Raw genomic sequence first — 23,186 nt, forward strand, 5'->3', positions numbered from 1 at the left:
GCATGCGTCCCATGCAGGAATGGTTGGCGAAACAGTGGTCTCAGGCAAGTGGTCAGTGGGACGATCTAGTGGTCGTTTCGCCAACACTGGTACAAAGCCTTCACTGGTGGACAAGAGAGAATCTCGCAAAGGGGAAACCCTTTTACGATCCCGAAGTACAGGCAGTAGTCACTACAGATGCATGTCTGACGGGGTGGGGAGCTTACCATCTCCACCACACAGCTCAGGGTCTCTGGTCTCACTCAGTGGCCAAGAACCACATCAACCTGCTAGAGCTTCTGGCAGTATTCAGAGCGCTTCAGGCGTTCGAGCCCCATCTACTAAACCTGTCAGTGCAAATCCGGACGGACAGCACTACAGCCATGTTCTACCTGAACAAGCAAGGAGGGACTCGCTCGCCAAATCTGTCCAAGCAGGCCCAGAAAATCTGGATATGGGCACTCAGACGGAACATCTTCCTGTCATCACAACATGTTCCAGGGGAGCTCAATTCCCTAGCGGATGCTCTGAGCAGAGACTCCCTCCCAGAGGAACACGAATGGGTTCTTCACAGAGAGGTCGTAGAAGATCTCTTCTCTCAGTGGGGTTTCCCCACTATAGACTTATTCGCCACAAGCGAAAACAAACAATGCCCAGGATTTGCATCCAGGTTCCCCCAACCAGACTCCCAGGGGCACGCCCTGTGGATGAACTGGTCAGGGATGTTTGCGTACGCTTTTCCACCAACTCCTCATCAGGAAAGTGGTGAACAAGATGAACAGGGAATCGATGACGCTCGTCCTAGTTGCTCCCATGTGGGCAAGACAACCGTGGTTCCCACACCTACGCAGGATGGCGGTGTGCGAGCCCATCAAACTTCCAGGCTGGTACAACCTAATGTCCCAGGCCCAAGGTCAAACAGTGCACCAGCAACCCAACTCAATGAACCTGGCAGCATGGCTCCTGAGGTCATAGAGTTTGGACACCTCAAACTGCCACAGAGGTGTATGGACATCCTAAAGGAATCTAGGAAGCCAATCACAAGGCACTGTTACTTTGACAAGTGGAAGAGGTTCGTTATCTGGTGCCAAAGTAGACAAATCAACCCAGTTGATTGCACTCCTTCCACTATTGTTACATACATGCTCCACCTGCTAGATGCAGAATTGGTTTTTAACTCACTGAAAGTACACCTGGCAGCTCTCTCGGCTTACACCACTTCCCATAGCAAGGTGTCGTGGTGGAAAGTACCAGTAGTTAAAAGCCTTCATGGAAGGAGTAAAGAGACTTCACCCTCCTATTTCAAACCCACCGACAGGGTGGGACCTTAATGTGGTGCTAGCCAAGCTCATGGGCCCCCCTTTCGAACCCATGCATAAAAGCAGTCTCAAACACCTGACTTATAAAACGGCCTTCTTAGTAGTTATTACTTCTATAAGAAGGGTCAGTGAAATTCAGGCTCTGTCAGTGCAGGATCCCTTCTTTTCTCCCTTCTTTTCTATCCATAAAGACAAACTGGTTTTACGAACACACCCTAAGTTCTCACCTAAATTTATATCAAAATTCCATGTAAACCAGTCCATCGAGCTTCTGGCTTTCTTCCAGAACCCGCAAAGCTCGGCTGAGGTGAAACTACACACCCTAGATGTGCGTAGGGCGGTCCTCTGCTATGTAAATAAAACAAGACCGCTAAGGAAAACAGATCAACTGTTTGTCGCCGTAGCTACAGGCAGAGAGGGGGATCGTGTCTCTAAAGGTGCCATCTCGAAGTGGATTATTAACTGTATCCAGGTGTGTTACTCACTCTCTGAAAAGAATCTGACTTTTACGCCAAGGGCCCACTCTACTAGAGGCATTGGGGCCACTCTGGCTTTCATTGCAAATGTTCTCCTCGACAACATTTGCAAAGCGGCTACTTGGAGCTCTATTCACACTTTTACTCAGCATTACTGCATTGACACCCATTCCAAGACAGATACACAAGTGGGACAAGCGGTTCTAAGGCATTTATTTGCTCATGACCCTTCTCACATTCCACCTCCTTCTTCTGGTACTGCTCGCTAATCTATGCACAGCATGTGATCTAAGCAGATTCCACAAGCCTCAGAAGGGATACATTACTCACCGTAATCGTATTTCTGATGCTTGTATCTGCTTAGATTCACATGCGACCCACCCTTCCTCCCCTCCGAGAGAAGGCGCATGATTGCTTGTAGTCTTACCTTTCTGTCTATCTGCTTGGATTATCTGTACTCATGCTACTCCTCATGCAACCTCATGTCAGAAAAAATACAATCTGAGGATCCTAGACGCGTGAGGGATCTTGGGTACAGTGGACGTCACACTAGGGATAGTATTACTGGCACGCCCTGTGTCGACGCCCATTTTCGAGTTTCGAAAAACAAACTGTAATTCTCCGCAGCTTCCACTAGATGTCGGCCTATGCACAGCATGTGAATCTAAGCAGATACAAGCATCAGAAATACGATTACGTTGAGTAATGTATCCCATATGTCTGTCTCCTTGGCCTTCCAAGGTCACGCTCTGTATTATCTGTACCTATGCACCTGTTGTACTTACCGTATGCACTGTTTGCACTGTAACCAAGCTATAAGACTTCTTGTAATACTGTGCCCGGCTACCCAAGGGTTTGGCACGCAATACCAAATAAATAAATAAATAAACAAACAAACAAACAAAAAACTGTCTCGATGGTGACATCTACTGTTGTTTTTTCCCTGAATTGGTTGGAAAGTTTCTCTCCCAGTTCCCTCTTGATAGTTTTGTCTAGCAGGATGGCATCCTGTAGCTTCCAGTATCTCGGGAGGGAGGGGTGGGGGGGTAGGGCGAGGGGAGGAGAGTGGACCCATTTAGGTCTGCTGATACTGGGGCATGTTCGGATATCATCCGTGTATGGATCTCTATTCTCCCAAGACAGGGGAATAAGGTGCTCGTGACCAGTATTCGGTAAATCCTCAAAGCCTTTGTGTGCGTTGAAGTAAAAGATGTAATCACTGGACCCCATGTTTGCTAGCCTCCATGTGTCTACAGTCTCCATCTCCCTAATGTGTTTGACTAAACATAGCGCTCGGGCAAAGTCTGCATTAGAGGCGGTAGTGTCTTGTCCTTCAGTGGATCTGGGACCATATTAAAGTCCCCTCCTATGAGGAGGTAAACCTCTGAGAATGATAGTAGGATCGGGATTAAATCAAGTAGGAATTTGTCCTGTGTGCTATTAGGGCCGTATACTGCGGCTACGGTGATCGGTTGTTCCAGGAGGTACCCTTTTACTAGAAGATATCTGCCCTCGGGGTCTCTTTTTACCGTGGTTTTTGTTAGTGGGACTTTCTCGCTAAACAATGTAGCTACCACCCTCTTCTTCTCCCCCGAGGTGGCGAAGTAAGACTTCTTAAATCTTTTAAATCTGATGCGCCTCTCGTCTGCTAACAGCAGGTGTGTCTCTTGAACAATTACTATGTCCTCTGCCAGTGTGTTAAGCCTGCATTCTACGGATCTACGTTTCCTCTGGAAGTTGAGGCCCCTGGACGTTCCGTGTGAGAATTCAGATTTCACTTATATTATCTGACCCCATGGGGTTCCATAGTGGATACTGCTGTGAGTGGCTGTGAGTTGAGCCTTTCCTGAAAGTCCCAGTTTGCCTTATCATGGTAGCGTATGACTGCCTTCTCTATAGATGTCAATGTTTCGCTAATTCTGCTTTCTTGGGAGGATAGGATCATGGATCCTTCCCCCCTACTCCCTCTCCCCCACCCCCCTCCTTTTTAACTCTTAGGGATGAGACCAGCCTAAACCCAACTGGGTAACCGGCTGCGCCCCATCACCGCACCTATTGAGGCCAACAGGGCCTAACATGTTACCAGCGGGACCTCATAGTGGAAATCGGCTACTAGCTCGAACAGGTGCAGTATTCTCGTTTGCTCCTTCCTCTAAGGCTGCCAACGCACTAACGATCCTGTCCAGGTATGACAGGGAGTTGTGGTACAAGCTGGGGCCGATTCCGGGGTTCCTCTCAGATGATAATAAAATGGAGGCAATCGCCGTCTTCCAGGAAGTGGACGCTGCGCCTGACCACACCATCACAGTGGCCTTGGACGTCGCTGAAATTGGGTTCTGTCAAATGGGGAACAGTCTCTGCCTTCATCGCCAAGGTTGGATGAAAGCCACAAATTTCCGTCATGCGGTCCAGGCAAAGCTGTTGGACCTGCCCGTCGACGGAGAGAACCTGTTTGGGAATGTCGTTGACGACTCCCTCCAGGCCATTAAAGCGGATACAGAGATGGCACTCTCCAGCAGTACCGCTCTTCTTTTCGCTCCTCCAGGGGAAAGTCGAGCAGGTCCTTCAAAGATTTCTCAACATCGTCCCGACAGCCTTCCAGATCCACAACCCAGGAAGCATACAGAGAATATTCATAGACCTACAGTAACGGAGGACAGTGTCGCTCGAAGGGCAGGACGCCAGCGCCGAAGCAAGCCTGAAACGGCCGGCACATCGAGCCCCCACTCGTGCACCCCGGTTGGAGGCCAGCTGACAAGGTTCGTCAGTGAGTGAAGAAAGACCACCACTGACAGACGGGTGCTGGACGCTTTCGCCCAAGTTTGATGGGAGCAGAAGAGGTATGGGCCATTCTGCGAAAAAGGGGCGATAGAGCTAGTTCCCCAACATCTCCAGGGCTCCGGAGTCTATTCCAGATACTTTTTGGTAGAAAGAAGATGGGGGCGGGAGGCGCTGGAAGCCCATCCTAGATCTACTACTTCTGAACAAATACCTAAGTCCCAAAAATTCAGGATGGTCATGTTCCAACACGTGCTCGGCCAACTGGAAAGAGGAGACTTCTTGACGTCGTTAGACCTGGAGGACGCCTATTTCCACGTCCCCATTCACAAGAAACATCGAAAGTTTCAATGATTCGTGGTGCAGGGACAGCACTACCAGTTCAAGGCCCTACCTTTCGGCCAGAGCGTTCACGAAATGCCTGGCACCAGTGGCGGCCCATCTACATCTACAGGGCATGCACGTGTACCGGTACCTGGACGATTGGCTGATCCGTGCCTGCTCGTGGGAGCTGGCCGACGGACACAGAAGCAACCGTCCGGCTACTAACGGATCTGGGATTCTCCATTAACTATCCAAAGTCCTGCTTAGCGCCAATCACAGAACGCGCTGTTCTTGGGCGCCAGGCTCAATACGGTGTGTTGCCTGGCGTCACACTCAGGAGAGGATAGCAGCCATTCTAGGGAAGGTGCAACAGCTGTCATCGACGAAGACGGCCACAGTGCAGGCCATCAAGTTGTTACTGGCCATGAAGTCGTTACTGGGCATGATGCCGTCCTGCATCTACCTCATCCGGCTCTGCGGGTTGCAAACACAACCCTTTCTGGAATTCCTGGATGCCCGTTAACTACAGGTGCCCGGAAGCTTCACTGACAAGATCTCGCTCAACGACGAGATCCGTCGGGCGATAATATGGTGCCACATTTGCTCCAACGTCGCCCAAGGTACAGGATTTCAAAGCCTGCCATACCAGGAGACTGACACCACAGACGCCTCCCTAGAGGAATGGGGAGCGCACACCGGACGTCTGCACGCCAGAGGCCTGTGGCTGCCAGAGGAGAAGGATCTTCATATCGACATCCTGGAGCTACGGGCAGTGTTCTGGGCCCTCAAGTCATTCCTCCCGTCTCTGAAAGGCAAGGTGGTGAGGATCTTCACAGACAACACCACCTGCATGTTTTACATCAGGAATCAGGGGGGCACTCGATCCCTGGCGCTCTGCAAGTAAGCAAAGAACTTGGGGTGCTGGGCCGTCGGACAGGGGATGTTCCACGTCCCTCTCCGCCTGGCGGGAGACAAGCACACCATTGCAGACTTCCTAAGTAGGGAGCTGCGATCCTTCCATGAGTGGGAGCTTTGTCAGGATCAGGTCGACCTCCTGTTTGGGGCAGACCCCAGATCGATCTGTTTGCGAGGGTGGCGAACTCAAGTGCCAGAAGTTCGCCAGCAGATTCCACCAGCCGAGGACCCTGGGCACGCGTTCTCCTTTCCGTGGGAAGGGCTGTTTCTGTACACGTTTCCTCCTTTCCCTCTCCTGCTACGAGTCATCAATATACTCAGTGTCAATGCATGATGATACTCATCGCCCCGGCGTGGCCAAGGCAGATTTGGTACACAGACCTTCTGAAGGAGGCGCGATCCTTCATCACGACCCAGGATCTCTGAACGTGAGCGCTTGGCTCATGCAGCCCTAGAGTTTGGAAGGTATGAAAACAGCTTTCCTTGTGGCCATCACCTCTGCCAGAAGGATAGGTAAGATCCAGGCCCTATCCTGCAAGCAACCTTACCTGACTTTCCACAAATCGAGGGTGGTGCTGCATATGCACCCCTCTTTCATGCCAAAGGTTCTGTCAGAATGCCACCTCAACGGGCCTTTGGTGTTACCTGTTTTTTCCCGAAAACTGTGTCGCCGGAAAGTTGCTTGTGCCCTAAGTCCTACGTGGCACACACAAATGTTTTTTCGGAAGACTTCACAACTGTTTGACCTTTTGGTCCTGGGAATGCCTTTTCCAAGGCTTCTATTTCAAGGTGGCTGTCCGGCTGCATCACACACTGTCACTGGTTGGACTAACCGACCGCTGCCCGGCTGTCCGAGAGCACACTCCACCAGAGCGATCGATGCGACTACTGCGTTCCCGTTTGGTGTGCCCGTGCTGGACATCTGCAGGGCTGCTATGTCGAGGTCCACGCACACTTTCACAAATTCTATTGTTTTTTTTTTTTTTTTTTTTTAACTTTTATTTTTGGCGGCAGAGGTATACATTAGGCACACACATCAAGGCAACAGATGAGCAGTACAGGTGAATTATAGATCTATACAAAGTTTACATTAATCACAGTGATATCATCAGAACGTCACATGAGAGAAATGGGAGGAAGAGTTCATGTTACAGGAGTAGTCCTTGATGGAGCAGGGGACAGGCCTGACCTGGGCGCACTGTCACTTTGGTTGTTGAGGTACGTATTGAATTCAACCCAGATGTTTTTGGGACGTGAGTGGGCGGGGAGCATGGTCAGGTATTCCTCTTCGCAGTTTCGTGACCAGGTGAGCAAGCACAGCCAAATTCTGGAAGACCGGAGGGGAGGAGCTCCTCCAACCCTGGAGTATACATTTTTTGGATGTCATACATCCTATATTCAAAAACTTAGCCGAACGTCCGGTGCAGACCCCACACCAAACTCCAAACAAAACTGCTAACGGATCAGGGTCAATCGCCGTTTCAGTAATTGCAGCGAGTGTTTCTAGGATGCATTTCCAAAATTCTGACCATTTATTACAGGACCAAAACATATGTAAATGGTCAGCTTTTTCCACCCCACAGCGGGGGCAGGTGTGTACAGTGGTGTGGGTGGACCTTGAGGTCCGATGTGGAGTATAATATAGCCTGTTTAGAAGCTTGTATTGCATGGAGCGATGACGAAAATTGAGGGAGACTTTTTGGATGTGTAGGCACATCTCCCCCAAGACCTCGTCAGATATCTCTAGGCCCAATTCGGCTGCCCATTCATCACATGCCCTGAGAGTCTGAGTCGGGGTAGTGTCCTGCAGGATCTTGTACAGCGAGGATATGACGCCACGGGCGCCACCAGAGTTGGCAATTTATGCAATCGCTGGATCATCAGGGGGCTAGTCTGGAAATGAGGGCCACATGGTGCGAAACGCGTCCCAAAGTCTATAATATTGAAGGGTCTCTACAGCGGATCTAGTGTGCCCCTGTCTCCATGTTTGGGGGTCAATGAACCTGCCCTCAGGGTAGAAGTCAGATAGTGCTTGATACCCCAGTGCCAGGCCAAGGCGGTGTCATGTGTGGGTTCCAGGCCGTGGCTGAACCACACAGGAAGCCATTTGTAGCATGGGGAGGACTCGGTGTCGGATAGAACAGGTGCGTCCAGGCGTGGAGGGTCGCATTGATTTGGATCAATAGGAGAGTTGGGTGTGTAGTGTTGGTGCAGAATAAGGGACATTATGTTCATGCCAGCAGCTGCCAGTCGCTCCAACTTGATATGTGGACACGCTGGGGAGCCTGGGTGCCAAAGTGTGGCATGTTAGGCTTGGGCCGCAATCCAATAAAGGGTCAGATCAGGAGCCGTGAGCCCCCCTTGTTTGTATGGGAGTGCCATGTCAGTCAACTTCTTGTGCACCGCACCAGAGTGCCAGAGGAACTGTGCACAAAGCATGTGTAGTTTGGTGAAGTAGGCCTTCCCGGGCCATATGGGTATGTTGCTGAAAATGTAAAGGAGCTTGGCGAGTAGAATCTTTTTAATGAGGGATAGTCGACCAGCTATGGATAGTGGAAGACCGCGCCACTGCGACAACTTGGTCTCGACTGTTTCTGCTACTGCCGAGTAATTGTCGGCCAGTAGGGCAGATTTGGTTAGGGATATTTGAACGCCCAAGTATCTGATACTATCCGGGGACCAACGGATTCAGTAGTGGGTTGTTGGGTAGATTTAGTATGTGGGAAGATCTCGGACTTTGAATATATTAATTGTGAAGCCGGAATGGGCCCCGATGCGGGTGATGTCTCTCAGTATGGGGTCAAGATGGGTTGTGGGATCTCTGATGTATAGTAGAACATCATCTGCGTACAGGGATATAATTTCGGGGTTATCTATCTGTCTTATCCCCTTACAAGTGTGACATGCACGGACATGGTCCGCCATCGGTTCTATCGCTAGGTCAAATAGGTTTGGGGAGAAGGGCAATCCCTGTCGGGTGCCCCGAAAGAGTGTGAAAAGATCAGATGTTAGGGAGTTAACCCTTACTCGCACCACAGGGGAGGTATATAGCAATTTGATGAACCCAATCATGTTCGGGCCAACGCCCATTGTCTCCAGTACCAGCCACATGTAACGCCAGGAGACCATATCGAAGGCCTTCTGAGCATGCAGCGTGACTGCCATGGCCTGCACATCCTGATCCATACGGGACATAATGTTAAATAATCTCCTGATGTTGTCGGAGGTGGACCTCCCAAGGACAAAGCCTGCCTGGTCTTCGTGAGCTAAGTATGTCATGATGGGCAGAAATCGAGTCGCTATACAAATTCTACTGTGTTGACAGGGATTCAAGGAGGAGTCCAGATTCGGTCAAGCAGTGCTATGCAACCTGTTCACTTGAGGTGAGCCTATTCCAGAGGTAAGAGTTAATTGCTTCTGTTGAGCCTTGCCACCTCCCATGGTTATGTAATGTTGTACTGCTATGTATTAGTTATTCATGAGCATGTGAATCCATGTCAGACCCCATGCTGGAGAAGGTGCAAGTTACTTACCTGTAACTATTGTTCTCCAGCGTGGGTCAGGCATGGATTCACATGCGAACCGTCCCTCCTACCCCTCTGCGGCTCTTCTTGGTCATACTGCCACTTTACATGCTTACCAAATCTGAAGATGGCTGCCTGAGGAGAGGCTTAGGGGGAGGACTGTCATTGGAAGGGGGCAGTATGACTGAGAGGACAGTGATTGGTTTGGAGGAGAAATACAGTTTTTACAGTTTACCAAGGATTCCCAGCCTGATGACGGGGAATATTCATGAGCATGTGAATCCATGCCAGACCCATGATGGAGAACAATAGTTACAGGTAAGTAACTTAAACCACCGTTCACATTGGTGCTATTTTTAGTGTCCATTTCTCTGCTAGACTCACAATGTGTTTAGTGGGTTCAGTCTTTGAATAGGACATTTTTGTTTGTCCTCTGTTTGTTTGCTGATGGGTAGGAACACTTTCAATGTTCTTTACGATCGGTACACAGTAAAAATGGCCGTGCAAAAATTAAGAATACTGTAAATGAAGAGGTAGAAATATTTTGTTACTGAAATACTATGGTAAAAATAAAGAAAGCAACAATATTCCAACTTTAATATTTAATTAAAATTGTAAAAGAAATACAAAAGAAAATGACTCCTGGCTTTGATCAGTAGGGATGAGAACAGGTGGGAAAGGGAGAGGAGCGTCTGAATGGTGAATGGGGGCATTAGTGTGGCCCTCCATTTTGAAATCTTCAGGACTGGAAATAGGCAGGTGCAAATAATGGAGACATGGGTTTATCTGGTTGTGGTATGGTGGTTTCTGTAATACTGCTAAATACATAATCAATCAAAAACACATTTAGAAAACCAATACATACACTTGCACAAGCTTGGCCTAATGAATTGCCATACAAGTTTGGACACAGACCAATCAGCAAGCGGGGGAGGAGGAAGCAGGCCTTAAAACCAGGAAGTCAGTGGTGGAACCTGGTGTCCGAACCCTGGAGTGTAGAAGAGGCACAGTGAGCGTGGAGACTGTCCCAGGCAGGAACCTGGAAGAAGAAAGGAGCTGGAGGGCCATCTGGGCGCTCTGCCTCAAGATATTTAGAGAGGGATACCGAAGGCCTGATGGCGAGGAAGTGCCAGTAATAATCCGAACCTTGGCTGAGAAGGGAGAGAAACGAGACTAGAGGAGGGATGAGCAACTGTGGTCTAAAGAGGGATCAAAAGATGGACCCCCACAGCCAGCCTGAGAGGCGAAAGGGGGGATGACAATAGGACCAGAAAAGGAGATACACCTGGAAGAGACTAGAGGATTGCAGGTAAAAGGAGAAAAGAATTGGGTGGTGAGGCCCTACAAAAGGGTGGCAGGGTGGTGAAAGGAAGATCACCCAAAGCAGCAAACCAGACACAGATCTATTCACTGCAAAGGAAACGTCATTATGCCATGACTTTGCTTCTAGACACCCACTTTTGCAATTCTCTGTTCATTTGCTGGTCTGGGGCATTATCTTACATTTCTCACTGATTGCATTCATACATCAATTACTCCGAAAAAACAAATAGAATAAGTCCTCATTGGCATGAATTCTGTTTGCCACAACAGATAAGGCACTCTCAATATTTGCATCTGCCACCATTACTGTAGATACTCAATTTTTCACAAGGGACTAGATGGTGATGATTTATGTCAACCTACTGTAGTTTAATGTAGCCATTTGTCTCAACTTGTAGGATTTATGCATTTGGACTGAGCACAGTAATGTGTGGCAATTTTAATAGAAGCCAGACATTGAAATACAAGAGTTTGCTATTTGGCTACATGGAACAGATTGGTAAAATGTGTACAACATAACATTTTGCTGATGTAATGTGAACACCAGGGATTTACTTTTCTACTTATTTTTCATAAAAGATGTGGTTTATTGTATGGGTCCACATGAGGGACCCTGACGGCACCAACAGCATCCTTAAGCTTAGAAAAGGAGACCTGTTTGTGGTGAAGTACTAGATTGGCCAGTGATCAGAGAAGGTTGTAAAGAAATACAACCCGCTATCAGGGCACCCGGACTCTCCTGGGAATTGAGTGGGGTTTTGAAAGACTTTTACATTCAACCTTTAAAACGTATGCATCATGGCAGCATCCTAGTGGCAGCATCCTAGATTAGGTTCGATGTGATTTAATTGCAGGATTTATTTTCACAGGGGTTTTTACAGCAATTTTTTAAACGAAAAAACCCATCGAATTTTTTAGGGGCGGTTAGAAAATGATATATATGGGGTGTGGGTGTTTGGGAATAGATACAGAATTAAAGGGAATGGGGATGTGGGGGGGACACCCCTGCAAAAATAATTTAAAGAAAATTTGATGGGTTTTTTTGTTAAAATATTTGCGGTAAAATAAAACACAAAACAAATCCCGCAATGAAATGACATGGAACCATCAATATGATCTATTCACACAATTGCATTAAGAAGAGAGGTACTATCTACCGTACTCATCAACCAAATTATTAAATGGAAACTTTTATCAAAGATCTATAATCCACTGCTGCATGCAGTCTTTATTTGTTTGATGAATTGTTTTTTCTAGTAAGACAAAATAGTTTAGATTGAAAAACAACTATGGATTTCCTTTGGGGACAAAAAATCCACATGGAGTTTCTAGAACATACTTGTTCCCATTTAGCAAGAGTAAAGTAGACTGCTTCATTTCTTTTTAACCAATTTTCCATGATCGCACATATGCCCTTCAGCAACATGGAGTTCTCTATATAATTGGCTAAATATTATTGCGTTGACTGCAGCAGGAGGGCTGAGGTATAGGTGTGGCACATTGTTGAAAAAACTATTCAAAACTGCCCCAACCTTTTAGCCCACTTCCCAAAGGATGAAAAACACTGGTTTATAAAACCTGAAGCAAATCAATATAGAACACAATCATGTTGCAAAAATGAACAAGGTTTGCTGCTTTTATTCGTTTTACTTGTAAATAAAAAATGTAAGGTACAAAATCCGAAGATGGCAAATTCGAAGAGCAGTGGTGAAGGGCCAGTTCACTAAATGAGTCTCATTACAGACACACCCATGGTCAATAACTATATTTTAAAACTTTGTGAAAAACAAGTGCACTATACAGCACAAACCATTGGATGGCCAAATAATACACAGCTCATGAATCTCAAACAGCCCCAAAATTATTGTCATAGGAAAGTATATTATTTCATTGTGTTTGTGTGAAATCTCCTGCAATAATGCACAAAATGAAATGTTAAGTCAGTCCAGATTGTTTGAAAGCACGCATGTTTTCCATAAAAACATCATCATGGCACCGAAATACATTGACATTAAGATCTCTCAAAATTCAGAATAGAGCAAATCCCAATAATATACACAGGCCACAGAGTAAATAATATGCTTTAAATGACATAGGTTCATTAACATATTCCTTTGCCTACAGAGAGCGCCACGTTTCCTGGTCCACTTACTCGAAGCAGAAGCGTTGATGAAGGCAGTGAGGAAATCTGCTTGTTCCACATCAGGAAAAGATGTGGTTACCAAGGTAAGACCAGGGTCTTTATGGAATCTTCTTGACAGGGGTGCAGAGGCACTGCTGATATTTGTTTAACATACAATGAAATCACCCATACAGTGCTAGTATCGAATGGTACATTGTGAGGATAAAAACGAGCAGCATAGCTTAGCATTAGTTTGCAGCATGCAGAAAAATTATAAAAGCAGCACAATGCAGTTAAGCTGTGTAGATGTGTACAAAATGAATGTTATTTTCATTGATGTGATCTGGCTGCTGCTGATGGCCTTTTCTATCTGAACTTCCTTGGGGAATAATCTAGGTGTTCCTAACCAATGGGATTGGTTTGTACACATCAGAAACTCTGTTTAACCCCCACTGTTCCTTTCTTGCCTTATTGTTCCTCTACCCGTTTTTCTTCAACTCACCCTCTTCTCCTCCTATATGCCCACCTCCCACCATCTCCCTCACACTTTATTATCCCTCCCAATGTTCCTCTCACTAAGGTCTACCAACCTCCTCTGATTTTACTCCTTGAACCTATATTTTATTTATTTATTGATTGATTCATAGGGCACCGAAGCCCGCAGGCATCAGGGCACACAACCACAAAGGACAAACGTACAGGAACGGAAAAAGAAAGCAGGAGCCAGCGAGGCAGGGAAAGAATTAGATCAAGGTCGAGCTTTGATTAGATGAAAAAGCAGTCTTCAGTTTCCGATAAAAAATATTGTATTCCTTTATCAGCCTAAGCTCCAGGTGCAGGGCATTCCAGATCTTAGCAGCCCTGGTGGCAAAGGCTCTTCCCAAGCAATTTGCGAGAGAGAATTTAGGAATTTTTACCAACGGCAAAGTGGCTGAACGCAGTTTCCTCGGTGGCTCGTAAGAGACCAGATCCTCAATATAGACTGGATCGGTGCCATATAAGGCTCCGTGAGTTAGTGCTGCAGCCTTAAATTCTAGCCAGGTGGAAACTGGGAGCCAATGAAGATCTCTCCGTCTGTCTGATATGTGCTCTCTTCTAGATTTCTTGGCAATAATGCAGGCTGCATCATTTTGAAGGGCTTGCAGGGTCTGAATGTTCTTTCTATTGGATCCGACTAACGGAGCATTGTTGTAGTCTAATCTCGACAAGACCGCTGCACGAGCAACAGAGGAGCAATTGGGCGCAGACAGGAAAGGGTGCAGGTTTCTCAGCAGCTGATGATATTATGGCCCATTCTTTACTGTCTGATTGATGTGAGCATCTGCACTGAGCAGCGGGTCGAGATAGCCCAGAATCGTAACACTTTTTGAGACCGGTATTGGACAGCCATGAATGGAGAATGATTGATAGAGTGGAGTGTAATTTTGCTCGAGCACGCTTGGTACTAAAGACCAGCTGCTCGGTCTGATCCACATTTAGACGCATCCAATTCTTACTTCTCAAGGTCTCAATATGAAGATAGGTGGTCTGAAGAAGACTAGTGTCCTTGGCATAGTCCCCAGATAGCTCAAGAGCTAGCTGGGTGTCATCAGCATAGTTTGAGAAATGCACTCCGAGCTCATCCAACATATAACAGAAGTGTTGGATATAGAGGTTGAATAGCAAAGGGGACATGCATACTCCCTGAGGGACCCCATGGGAGATGGGGGGAGAAGGGAAGAGGTAGCCTCACTCGAACGTACCCATTCTGAAGGAACGATTTCACCCATAGGATAGTCAGGATTGCAGCAGCCTTGTTTCTCCAATACAAGCAGAAGTTGATCATGATCAAGGAGATCAAATACTGCTGATAAGTCCAAAAGTGTCATGATGCCTACCCCCGGAGCACCAGGCCACGCCCAGCACCCCCGGGAGCAGGCATCATGCCCCCGGGTAAAAGCCCAGCGGCCCCTTATAGGGGCTCTTTGGACTCTGTCCTGGCGCCGTTGGCGCCAGGCTCATAAAGGAAGGTGTTTTGTGCACTTACCTGATGCAGACCATGCTGCAAGATTCAGGCCTCCCTGAGACCTGAAGGGGACTATTTTTCTATTGGGACTATTTTGCCACTCTGGCGTGGCCAGGGAAGGATACTTACCTGGAACTACTTTGGGGGCTATTTAAGCCACGCCCAGACAGTAGCTCACGCTTCGCGTTGTTCTGCATCCAAGCAGCTGAACGCTCACCGTGTCTGCTCCTGCATCTGGTCTCCAGCCACGCCCGCCTCGATCCTGGAACACCTGTAAGGAAAGAAGAGAAAGGTGAAAACCAAGAATTTTATCAAACTTCTTACCTGCATCCGGAACCTTCACGCCAGCGTTCCTGAGAAAAGACTTTCATTTAAAAGCACCGCGTTGCTCGCTGCAGCGCCGCGCTTCACTCACCTGTCCTCGGGAGTTCTTCTGGCTCCACCGCGACTGTCTGCACCGGTCGCCACATCTCTGCGCCTAGGGGAGAGAAGAAGAGACAAAAGGTGAGCAGAAGGAACATATTGGAAAGCCTAATTTTCCGCCATAACACTTACCAGTCTTCTGTTGGTGGACCATTCCTCATTTCGGGTCGGCGCCGCTTCGTTGGCAGGTACCGCACCCCGGCCCCTATGGGGAAAGGACAAAAGACATTACTGGAGGAATATAAAGACATTAAGAGGGATCACCCCCATCGCTAACTCACCTGAGTTTACCATCGGCAATTCAATCCCTCAACGCATCGCCTTCATTCTGCACCTGAAATAAAGGACAGATCACAGGTTAGGAAGGCAACAGAAAAGGAGGCTCTACACTTGAACTTTTGTAATCTTCATACTTACGGCGTTCCGCTCGGAAAAGTCAAGTGGATTTTGCCAGCGCCATTCTGAAAACCAATGAAGTAACTGGACAAACACGCGCCCCTGCACCAGAAGCAGGATGAAGAGTTCATCCTTTCAAACCATAAGGTGAGCTTCAACCGGGGATTTCGGAGGAAGTTAGAGAAGAACGAAGGGGGTAAGGGGGGAGCAAGCACACTATTCTGCAGACTGTTAATCCCCTTTCTCATCTGCAGAAGGATATTTCTACGGGCCAGACAAGCAAGATTTGAGGGTCCTGTTCAGTCGTTGTTCCGAGTTCTGCGCATCACGCTCGAAGAGGCCACAGCAACCCAGACTAGACCAGCGCCTCCGTGATAGTCAGGTGAGCGTTACAAAAAGGACCAACATGCCAGAGAGGCCAATATCCAAATTATTCAGCATGTGCTGTATGTAGTTCTAGCAAAGCAGTATCTGTGCTGTGACGCGGTCTGAAACCAGACTGTCTCGGGTGGAGGATATTAGATTTCTCGACAAATGTTCGCATTTGATTAGTGGCACTTTTATCAAGTACCTTAAGAAGGAAGTGGCAATTGCTGATGGGGGGTAGCTTTTTTTTAATAGAATCAGGGACTTTATTAGTGGAGAAGGAGGAATTGACAAATCTTGTCAAGAAAGATGGAACGATGTCCTTATGATCTTGGATGCGGTTAGCTGGGAAAGTATTCTCTGGGCACTGAGATGGACGTATGGTGGAGAGAGTAGCCATCATATCATCGAGAGAGACGGGAGCAAAGCTAAACCTACATTCCGACATATTACTCGGGATGGCTGGAGGGGCAGGGAAGGAAGAAAGTTTATCGGCCAGGAGTTTAGATCTGATTTTATCCCGTGCCTTATCTACCTTAGCATTAAAGACACACTATGTCAGTGCAGACTTGGTCCGTGGGGACTGTACTAATATAGAGGGCACTGGGTTTCTCTATAGATTTAACAATCTGAAATAGCTTTTTAGAACTATTAGCTTCCTCAATTTGTTCGTTATACATGTTTTTTAGCTTTGTAAATAGCTGTCCTATAGGCTTTCTCTAGAATCTTCCATTTATCTTTATTGTAAATGGGCATTTAAGCCATTTGGTCTCGGCCTGGCGTTTTCCAACTTTCAATTGGTGCAGATTTTGTGTAAACCAATTCTGATGGGAAGGGTTGTCTCTAACCAACTTATTCCTAACCGGGGCCACTCTATGCAGAATAGAGAGCATAAGTGTAATAAAAGTATCAATAAGAATAGAGGGAGAATCCAAGTCTGATGTATCCGACATGATACAGTCCAGGCAATCTTTCAAATCTAGCTGCGTAACTTTCGTGAAGTTCAGAATTTTTGCAGTTTTCTGCGGGTTGAGTAGTTTAGGGAGTGGGATTGGAGTAGAGGCAGAAAAAGAGATATGATAGTGATCAGACCAAATACATGGTGAGGTGACCACCGTGTTAACTATAAGATTATTTGCCACAACCCAATCAAGGGTATGACCTTTAATGTGAGTGGTGTTGAATGCTTGTCGGCTGTGTCGTTACGCCAGCGATTTAAGTCCCCCACCAACAGTGTGGAGCAATGTGGTCATTGTAGTTTGAGGAGGTGGAGAAGGTCATGGTCAAAGTTGGGTGTTTCAACCGAGGACGGTAGAACAGAACAAGATTAAGGCAGCTATTCATTGACTGAGTCAGTTTGAGGTGAAGATTTTCACAATCATTAAGTAAACGAGGAGATTGGAAGAAGTTAAGATAGCTTCTTGCTATAATAGTCACCCCCGCCCCCCTTGGCCTGAAAGGCATCTCTGACAGAAGGTGCTATAACCGTCAGGAGTAGCCAGCTCAGAGGACCACTGGCTTCGTTTAACCATGTCTCTGTGAGGCACAATACGTCAAGGTCTTTTTCCAGGATAAAATAATAAATGTTAGCAGCATGTTTAGGGTGTGAACCGGTGTTAAGTAAGGCACAGTTGAGTTTAGTAATAGCCTTGTTGGTTGTTAGTGTTTCACAAGAGGGGTAGCCGCCAAACAAAGTTGGAACATACTGTAGATTTAGTATGTAGTTATTTACAGTTAAATACGTGGTGTTTTTTCAATGAATCACCAATAGTTCATACTAGTGATGTAGTCTAGAACCCCCTAAAAGGGTGAAGTATATTGCATTGTACCAGTGTGCTCAATCTGAATGGGAGAAACCACTGCTTTAGATGCAATTTTATTACAAAAAGCTTCTCTTATCAAAACAACAAAATAATATAATGTCCTGATATGTTAATAAATGAACAGATAAAAATAGAGCATAAGTCTCGAGTCTATTCTGTAGTAAAAAAAACAGAACGAGAGAAAGGAACAGCTCAATTGTAGTCATACATTTTTTCACATAACATTATAACTTGAACAAAAGAATACAGAGGTAAACATAAGCATCAATAGTTTGAAATACAATTTCAAGAAATGCCCCACTAGGATAGGGCTGTAATGAACCATAATCATGACAGTCTAGTGGATATTAGTTGGTTAGTGTACAGTTAAATACAGGTCAGGAACATATGTACTTGCAGTATTGATTTTAATCCTATATATTTGTACACTTTTTTTCCGATCTATTGGTAACCAATCCTCAGTTGTTACAGTGTTGGCAGGAATAATATGTGGGGTTATTGCCAACTGATGGACGGAGGTGGAATACTTGTCCATCTTGGGCGTAATCTACGAGGTAGAAGTAAAGGACTAGAGGCTTTGACTACATTTAGTAGGTGATCCTTACTCAGCGTAGGAGGTAGGGTGGAGTCCGCTCAGAGGCATAGCCTGAGGCGAGACGCTCAATTGTAACCCATGATTGGCTAAAGGTAATGTCGTCATTGTGTAGGAATCCTTATTGCATTTGTCAGGGCATAAATCCTGTGCGCAATCATCATTCCCCACTGGGATGGATGTCGCCAAAGGCAACACATCTAAGGGATCTCGTCTCAGAGATAGATATTTGTCCACAGTAGATACAGTGAGCCTTTTGAGCCGCAAGCAGAAGGTTAAGACTGTTCAGGTAATCCATATTAATTCCAGAGGTAGCTAACCTAAGGAACGCAATATGCGGCCCAGATGGGTTAGGAGCTGCAACTAGCACACAGTGTACTGAATCGGGGATAAACTGCCTTATAGGAGCAATTTCAAAGATAGTGACACTATCGAAGAAAACGGGGCAGTGGGAGAAATGCACAGCCACAACCTGTGGACCTAGTGACCGGCAAGTGCCACTAATAACAGATTAGTATCTCATGTGTAAATGATCAGGCAAAGATAATTGCATACAGTAATACAGGATCTGAGGAGAATACCTTGAGAACCGGTTTCGGGAAGAGTACGCCAACACGCCGATTCCGGCGATGACTGAGGAAGACTGGGCTTGCCTCCGGTGTGCCGGCGCTAGTGCGCCTGGTCACCTGATTTAAGGTGCCTAAGGCTGCTGGGAAATGTAGTTTCCCACAACAGAAAGGATCACAGCCGAGCGAGCTTGCAAACTAAAGGCTGTTTTAAGAGTGAGTGGACTGCTCTCACATGCAGCAGATCACAGCAATTGGCGCATTAGCAATTAGTATATCTCTCCTCGCCACTATTCTCCCCTCTCTTCACCACTACTCTCCCCTCACTTAACTACTACTCTGCCCACCACTCCTCTCCTCAAACCCATCTTTCCCAGTCACCCTCCTTTCAATTCCCCACACATATTTACATTCACACCTTACTCTTTCCTACAACTGCCCTCATACACAGGATGCATGTGATTATTTTGAATACGAACATTTCGAAGTCGAAAATGTCGAATTCTAAATGTTTGTATTCAAAATAAGCACCCCACAGCTAAATGGCCTTTGTAGACCCCTCTCACCCACCCCCTTTCTTACCGGCACACTTCGCTGTGGGCTGCCGAGTCCCTGCAGCGCCAGTTCCTTTCACTTCCCAGCGCTGCAGGGTACTTTTCTTTAATTTATTTTTTTCCCCAAAACTTTGTTGTTTTGGATGCAGGAAACACCCCCACCACCCCTGATTCCATTATAGCGAACAAGGGTGCGGGGGACACCCCTGCTTCTCTTGTTCGCTATAATGAAAACCGAATGTTTAAAAAGGTTCGGCATTTTCGGCTGTATGTAATTTTTGTACAGCCGAGATCCGATCATTTCAACCGTTCATTTTTTTAAAGATATTTTCGTTTAGTCCCCATAAGCACACTGCTTCACTTAGAGTACCACTTCTCTCACCAGCCAATACCTCACCTTGCACACCTCCTCCATGCTCCTCTGCACCGTTCTTCCTCAGCCTGGTCTCTTGGCTCACATGTGCCTCCTCTGACCTCATCCAAACAACCCACAACTTCCTATCTCTGAGCCCTCCGATTATACTTCTCTCGCTCTCTCCCCATTGATCATCCCTCCCCAATGGTTCCACGGGCCAATCTTCTGCTATTCTCCCCACCCGTGAAGTGTGACAGACAGAGAATACAACAAGGCCGAAACTCTGCTTCTTTTGAATGGATTGTGTCCTCTCACCTATTCCTCATCTTTAATATTCGATTGCCGACGACTTCAGCTGCTACAGAATTATTTTTTTGGCAGAGGGCGCTGTGCGTTGATGGCATTGACTCAATGTCTTTACTTCAGACGACTTCATTACTTTGAGAAATCGAGTACATCTTCTTCGTTGACACAGACTACCCCGAAGACCGGGTTCAAGAAGTGTCGAGATTCTGGGTCGAAAATGTCATTGACCGATCCACAACGTATATGTTTATGGTGCCTCGGGGTGGAGCATAACACCTCTGACTGCTCCAAGTGCCAGTCAATGACAGGAAAGGCCTTGAAGGAATGAAAGGGGAAATTGAAGGTAGAGCGAAACCTCAAATCATCTAGCCCAACCAAAAAACCGACGAATCGAGAGGCGACTCTTCTCAGAGGAAGAAAGTTAAGAGGTCGAGATCGAGGATTGGCTCCCGCTGTGTGAGTGACAGCTAGGCTGCGCAGGTAGGGGAGAAACCTTCATAAAAGGCGAGGTTTCTTGGACTGAGGGCAGAGTCGACCACTGGACGAAACATGGACAACTTCTTCCCTTGGGTTGGTGTGACCAACTAACCCCAAGACTAACTTTGCTGGAGGACCTTCCCCAACTGGCTGTACTTCCGTGCTGCTGCTGGAACCGAGTGCCAGGGGTCGAGAAATCCGTAGTCGAGTGCATCATCTTTAAGCCAGGCTAGAGCTCTAGGAAGATCCTGAGAACCCTCCTGAAGCAGGACAACCGAAGCCTGAATCACCTCACCAGAGTGCTGAACTCCAGAAGCAAGGGAAGCCCATCAAGTGTCCAAGATCTGCAGTGGTGCTATTTGCCGGTAGCTGACACCACAAAGTGCTGCTGTACTGAAAAGAGCCCGTAGCTGCCGCCGACCTTCAAACCGCAGTGCAGGAGTCCTCCAGGCGTCCTCCCTCTTGTCCCCACGACTGAGGCCCAGGAACCCAGGATCTGCAAGACTGCAACCGGAACAGAAGCCAGATGGATCCTCTTCTTCAAACCTAAGGTACTGTCTTGACTAAGGGGTACTTACCTCTTTTGTCTGTAGCTTGCATTATCTCACTGGAGACTTGCAGTAGCTGCTTTTTGTTGATCTCAGCTCTGTCTTTCACAAGCCCAACAGCTTTTGGGTCAACAGTGATTTCATTACAAACCCTCTAAACTTTGTGCAACACTTTGTGCTATCTAAAGAAGTGCCTCCGCTTCGTAGACATTGTTCAAATTGACTTTGGCTGTCCTGGCTTCCTGCAGACTCTTGGACCCATTGACTTTGATTCCAACTGTCCCTCATAGGTGGTTCATAAGTAAACTTGTATTGCTGGGAAAGATCTAATCTAGACTTGAATGGTAGATTGAAAAGTATTCACGTGCTGTGACAATCTGTTAACTTCGTTCCTTCCCTAACCTTTTCCTTTTCCACAACCTCGGAATTTGATCAAGTACAAAAAGTCATATTTAAATGCCAATACTGTACTAGTAAATTGAAGTCACCTCCGGGGTGTAGAAAGTATGTAGGAAGCATATCTAACGATTATCCACTTGCTTATCTTGATTTTGATAACGTGTTATGAAGTATGTTTTTATTCTTGCATATTGTCCTTGTTAAAGAAGGCTTATTTAAAACTGACCGTTAAATAAATAATTATTTTACTAGAAAACCTTGAGAGTAAGCCTACCATTTTGTGGTGTAGTACAGACCTATACCGATAGTTGGGTTAGCTAATACCAAGTGGACAAGACTGGTGTAGTCTCCCTGAGGGTTACTGCATACAGCCTTGCCTAAAATTGGTGGAGGCAGTGAGGATTTGTGTAGAGTGGTTACATTGAGTATTTGTTGTACGTGTCCAACTAAACCAACCACAAGGGTAAGCTCCATCCAAAAAAAAGTAAAGCAATTGTAACATGCCAACAATGGATAACTTCAATGAGGCAGGCCTGATTGTTCTGACAGTAGGTCAACTGAAATATATGTGCAAAGTCAGGGGTCTGCCTGCAAAAGGGAAGAAATGTGAATTCATTGCAAGGTTGTTTAATCACCAATGTTTGGGTAGTAGACCTGCAACACCTAATATCCTAAGCAATAATGAAAATGTTGAAGACGATGACAGTTTAGAGTCTAACTCCATTCTGCAAGAGTAGTCTGAGGAGGTAGAGGAGTCCCAGGAAGAGGGCCTCTTTGCCACAGCCTGCCCTTCTGCCTCAGCCTATTTCCATTGGGACCACACAAGGTCCAACATTAAGCCCATAATATGTTTCTCTTGAAAACAAAAGATTAGAGTTGGAGTTCAAAAGGCTAAATGCTCAAACTGAAGCCAAACATCAGGACCTCAAACTCGAAACTGGAAATGCACCATGAAATGGCTATGAAAAGGCTGTCTCTTGAATCTGCTTCCCTCTCACATAGAAGCAGTGAGTATGTATGATGTAAAACTTGATTGGATTGGTTGTGTACATTTGAATACACCTATGGTCTTCAAGGAATCAGTGGGAATGATTTAACGCCTTAGCTCATGTCTAGGCTCCCCCTGAATGGTTGTGATGCTGTAATGGGGTTGGGTGCCATTGAGAGAGAGGATTTTGAATCCGTGAAGCTGGCATTAATAGCCAGATTTGGGAAAACTCATTCCCAGTACCTTTAGAGATTTAGGACCCTCATAAATACTGATCGTACTCATTGGGCTTCCTGCATATGTGAGTGTTTAAAGAACTTAGATGTTTGGGTTAAGGATTACAGAGTGAACACCTTTGAAGGAATGAGAAATCTGTTTTGTTAGAATCTATTTTTGATGCATGCTCTCCTGAGCTGAGACAGCACCTGGCTGACACACAAGAGATTGATCCCAAAAAGTTAGCCCAAAAAGCTGACTTGTGGGTAGCCAACAGGGCCACTCACAAGGACCATGGGGCAACTCATAAAAAGGAAGAGGGGAAGCAGCACAAGAAAGAGGAGACAGAGAATTCTAATTCCAGCCATCCAAAAGAGGGCCATTAACACAGTAAGGGTACATTCAATGGGAA

At 46.5% G+C, this 23,186-nt stretch overlaps 1 protein-coding gene across 1 annotated transcript in view; it reads left to right on the top strand.

The window, feature by feature from the left end:
• The window catches only part of LOC138513668 (protein mono-ADP-ribosyltransferase PARP12-like), a 294,555-nt gene that overhangs the window by 117,156 nt on the left and 154,213 nt on the right, over window positions 1-23,186 (top strand). Inside the window, exon 4 of the mRNA XM_069628728.1 lies at window positions 12,763-12,864. Within this exon, the coding sequence (XP_069484829.1) occupies window positions 12,763-12,864 (102 nt within the window). The remainder of the gene's footprint in view (window positions 1-12,762; window positions 12,865-23,186) is intronic.

Source organism: Ambystoma mexicanum, chromosome 12 (assembly GCF_040938575.1).
Source record: "Ambystoma mexicanum isolate Mex_15411 chromosome 12, UKY_AmexF1_1, whole genome shotgun sequence".
Lineage (NCBI taxonomy): Eukaryota > Metazoa > Chordata > Amphibia > Caudata > Ambystomatidae > Ambystoma > Ambystoma mexicanum.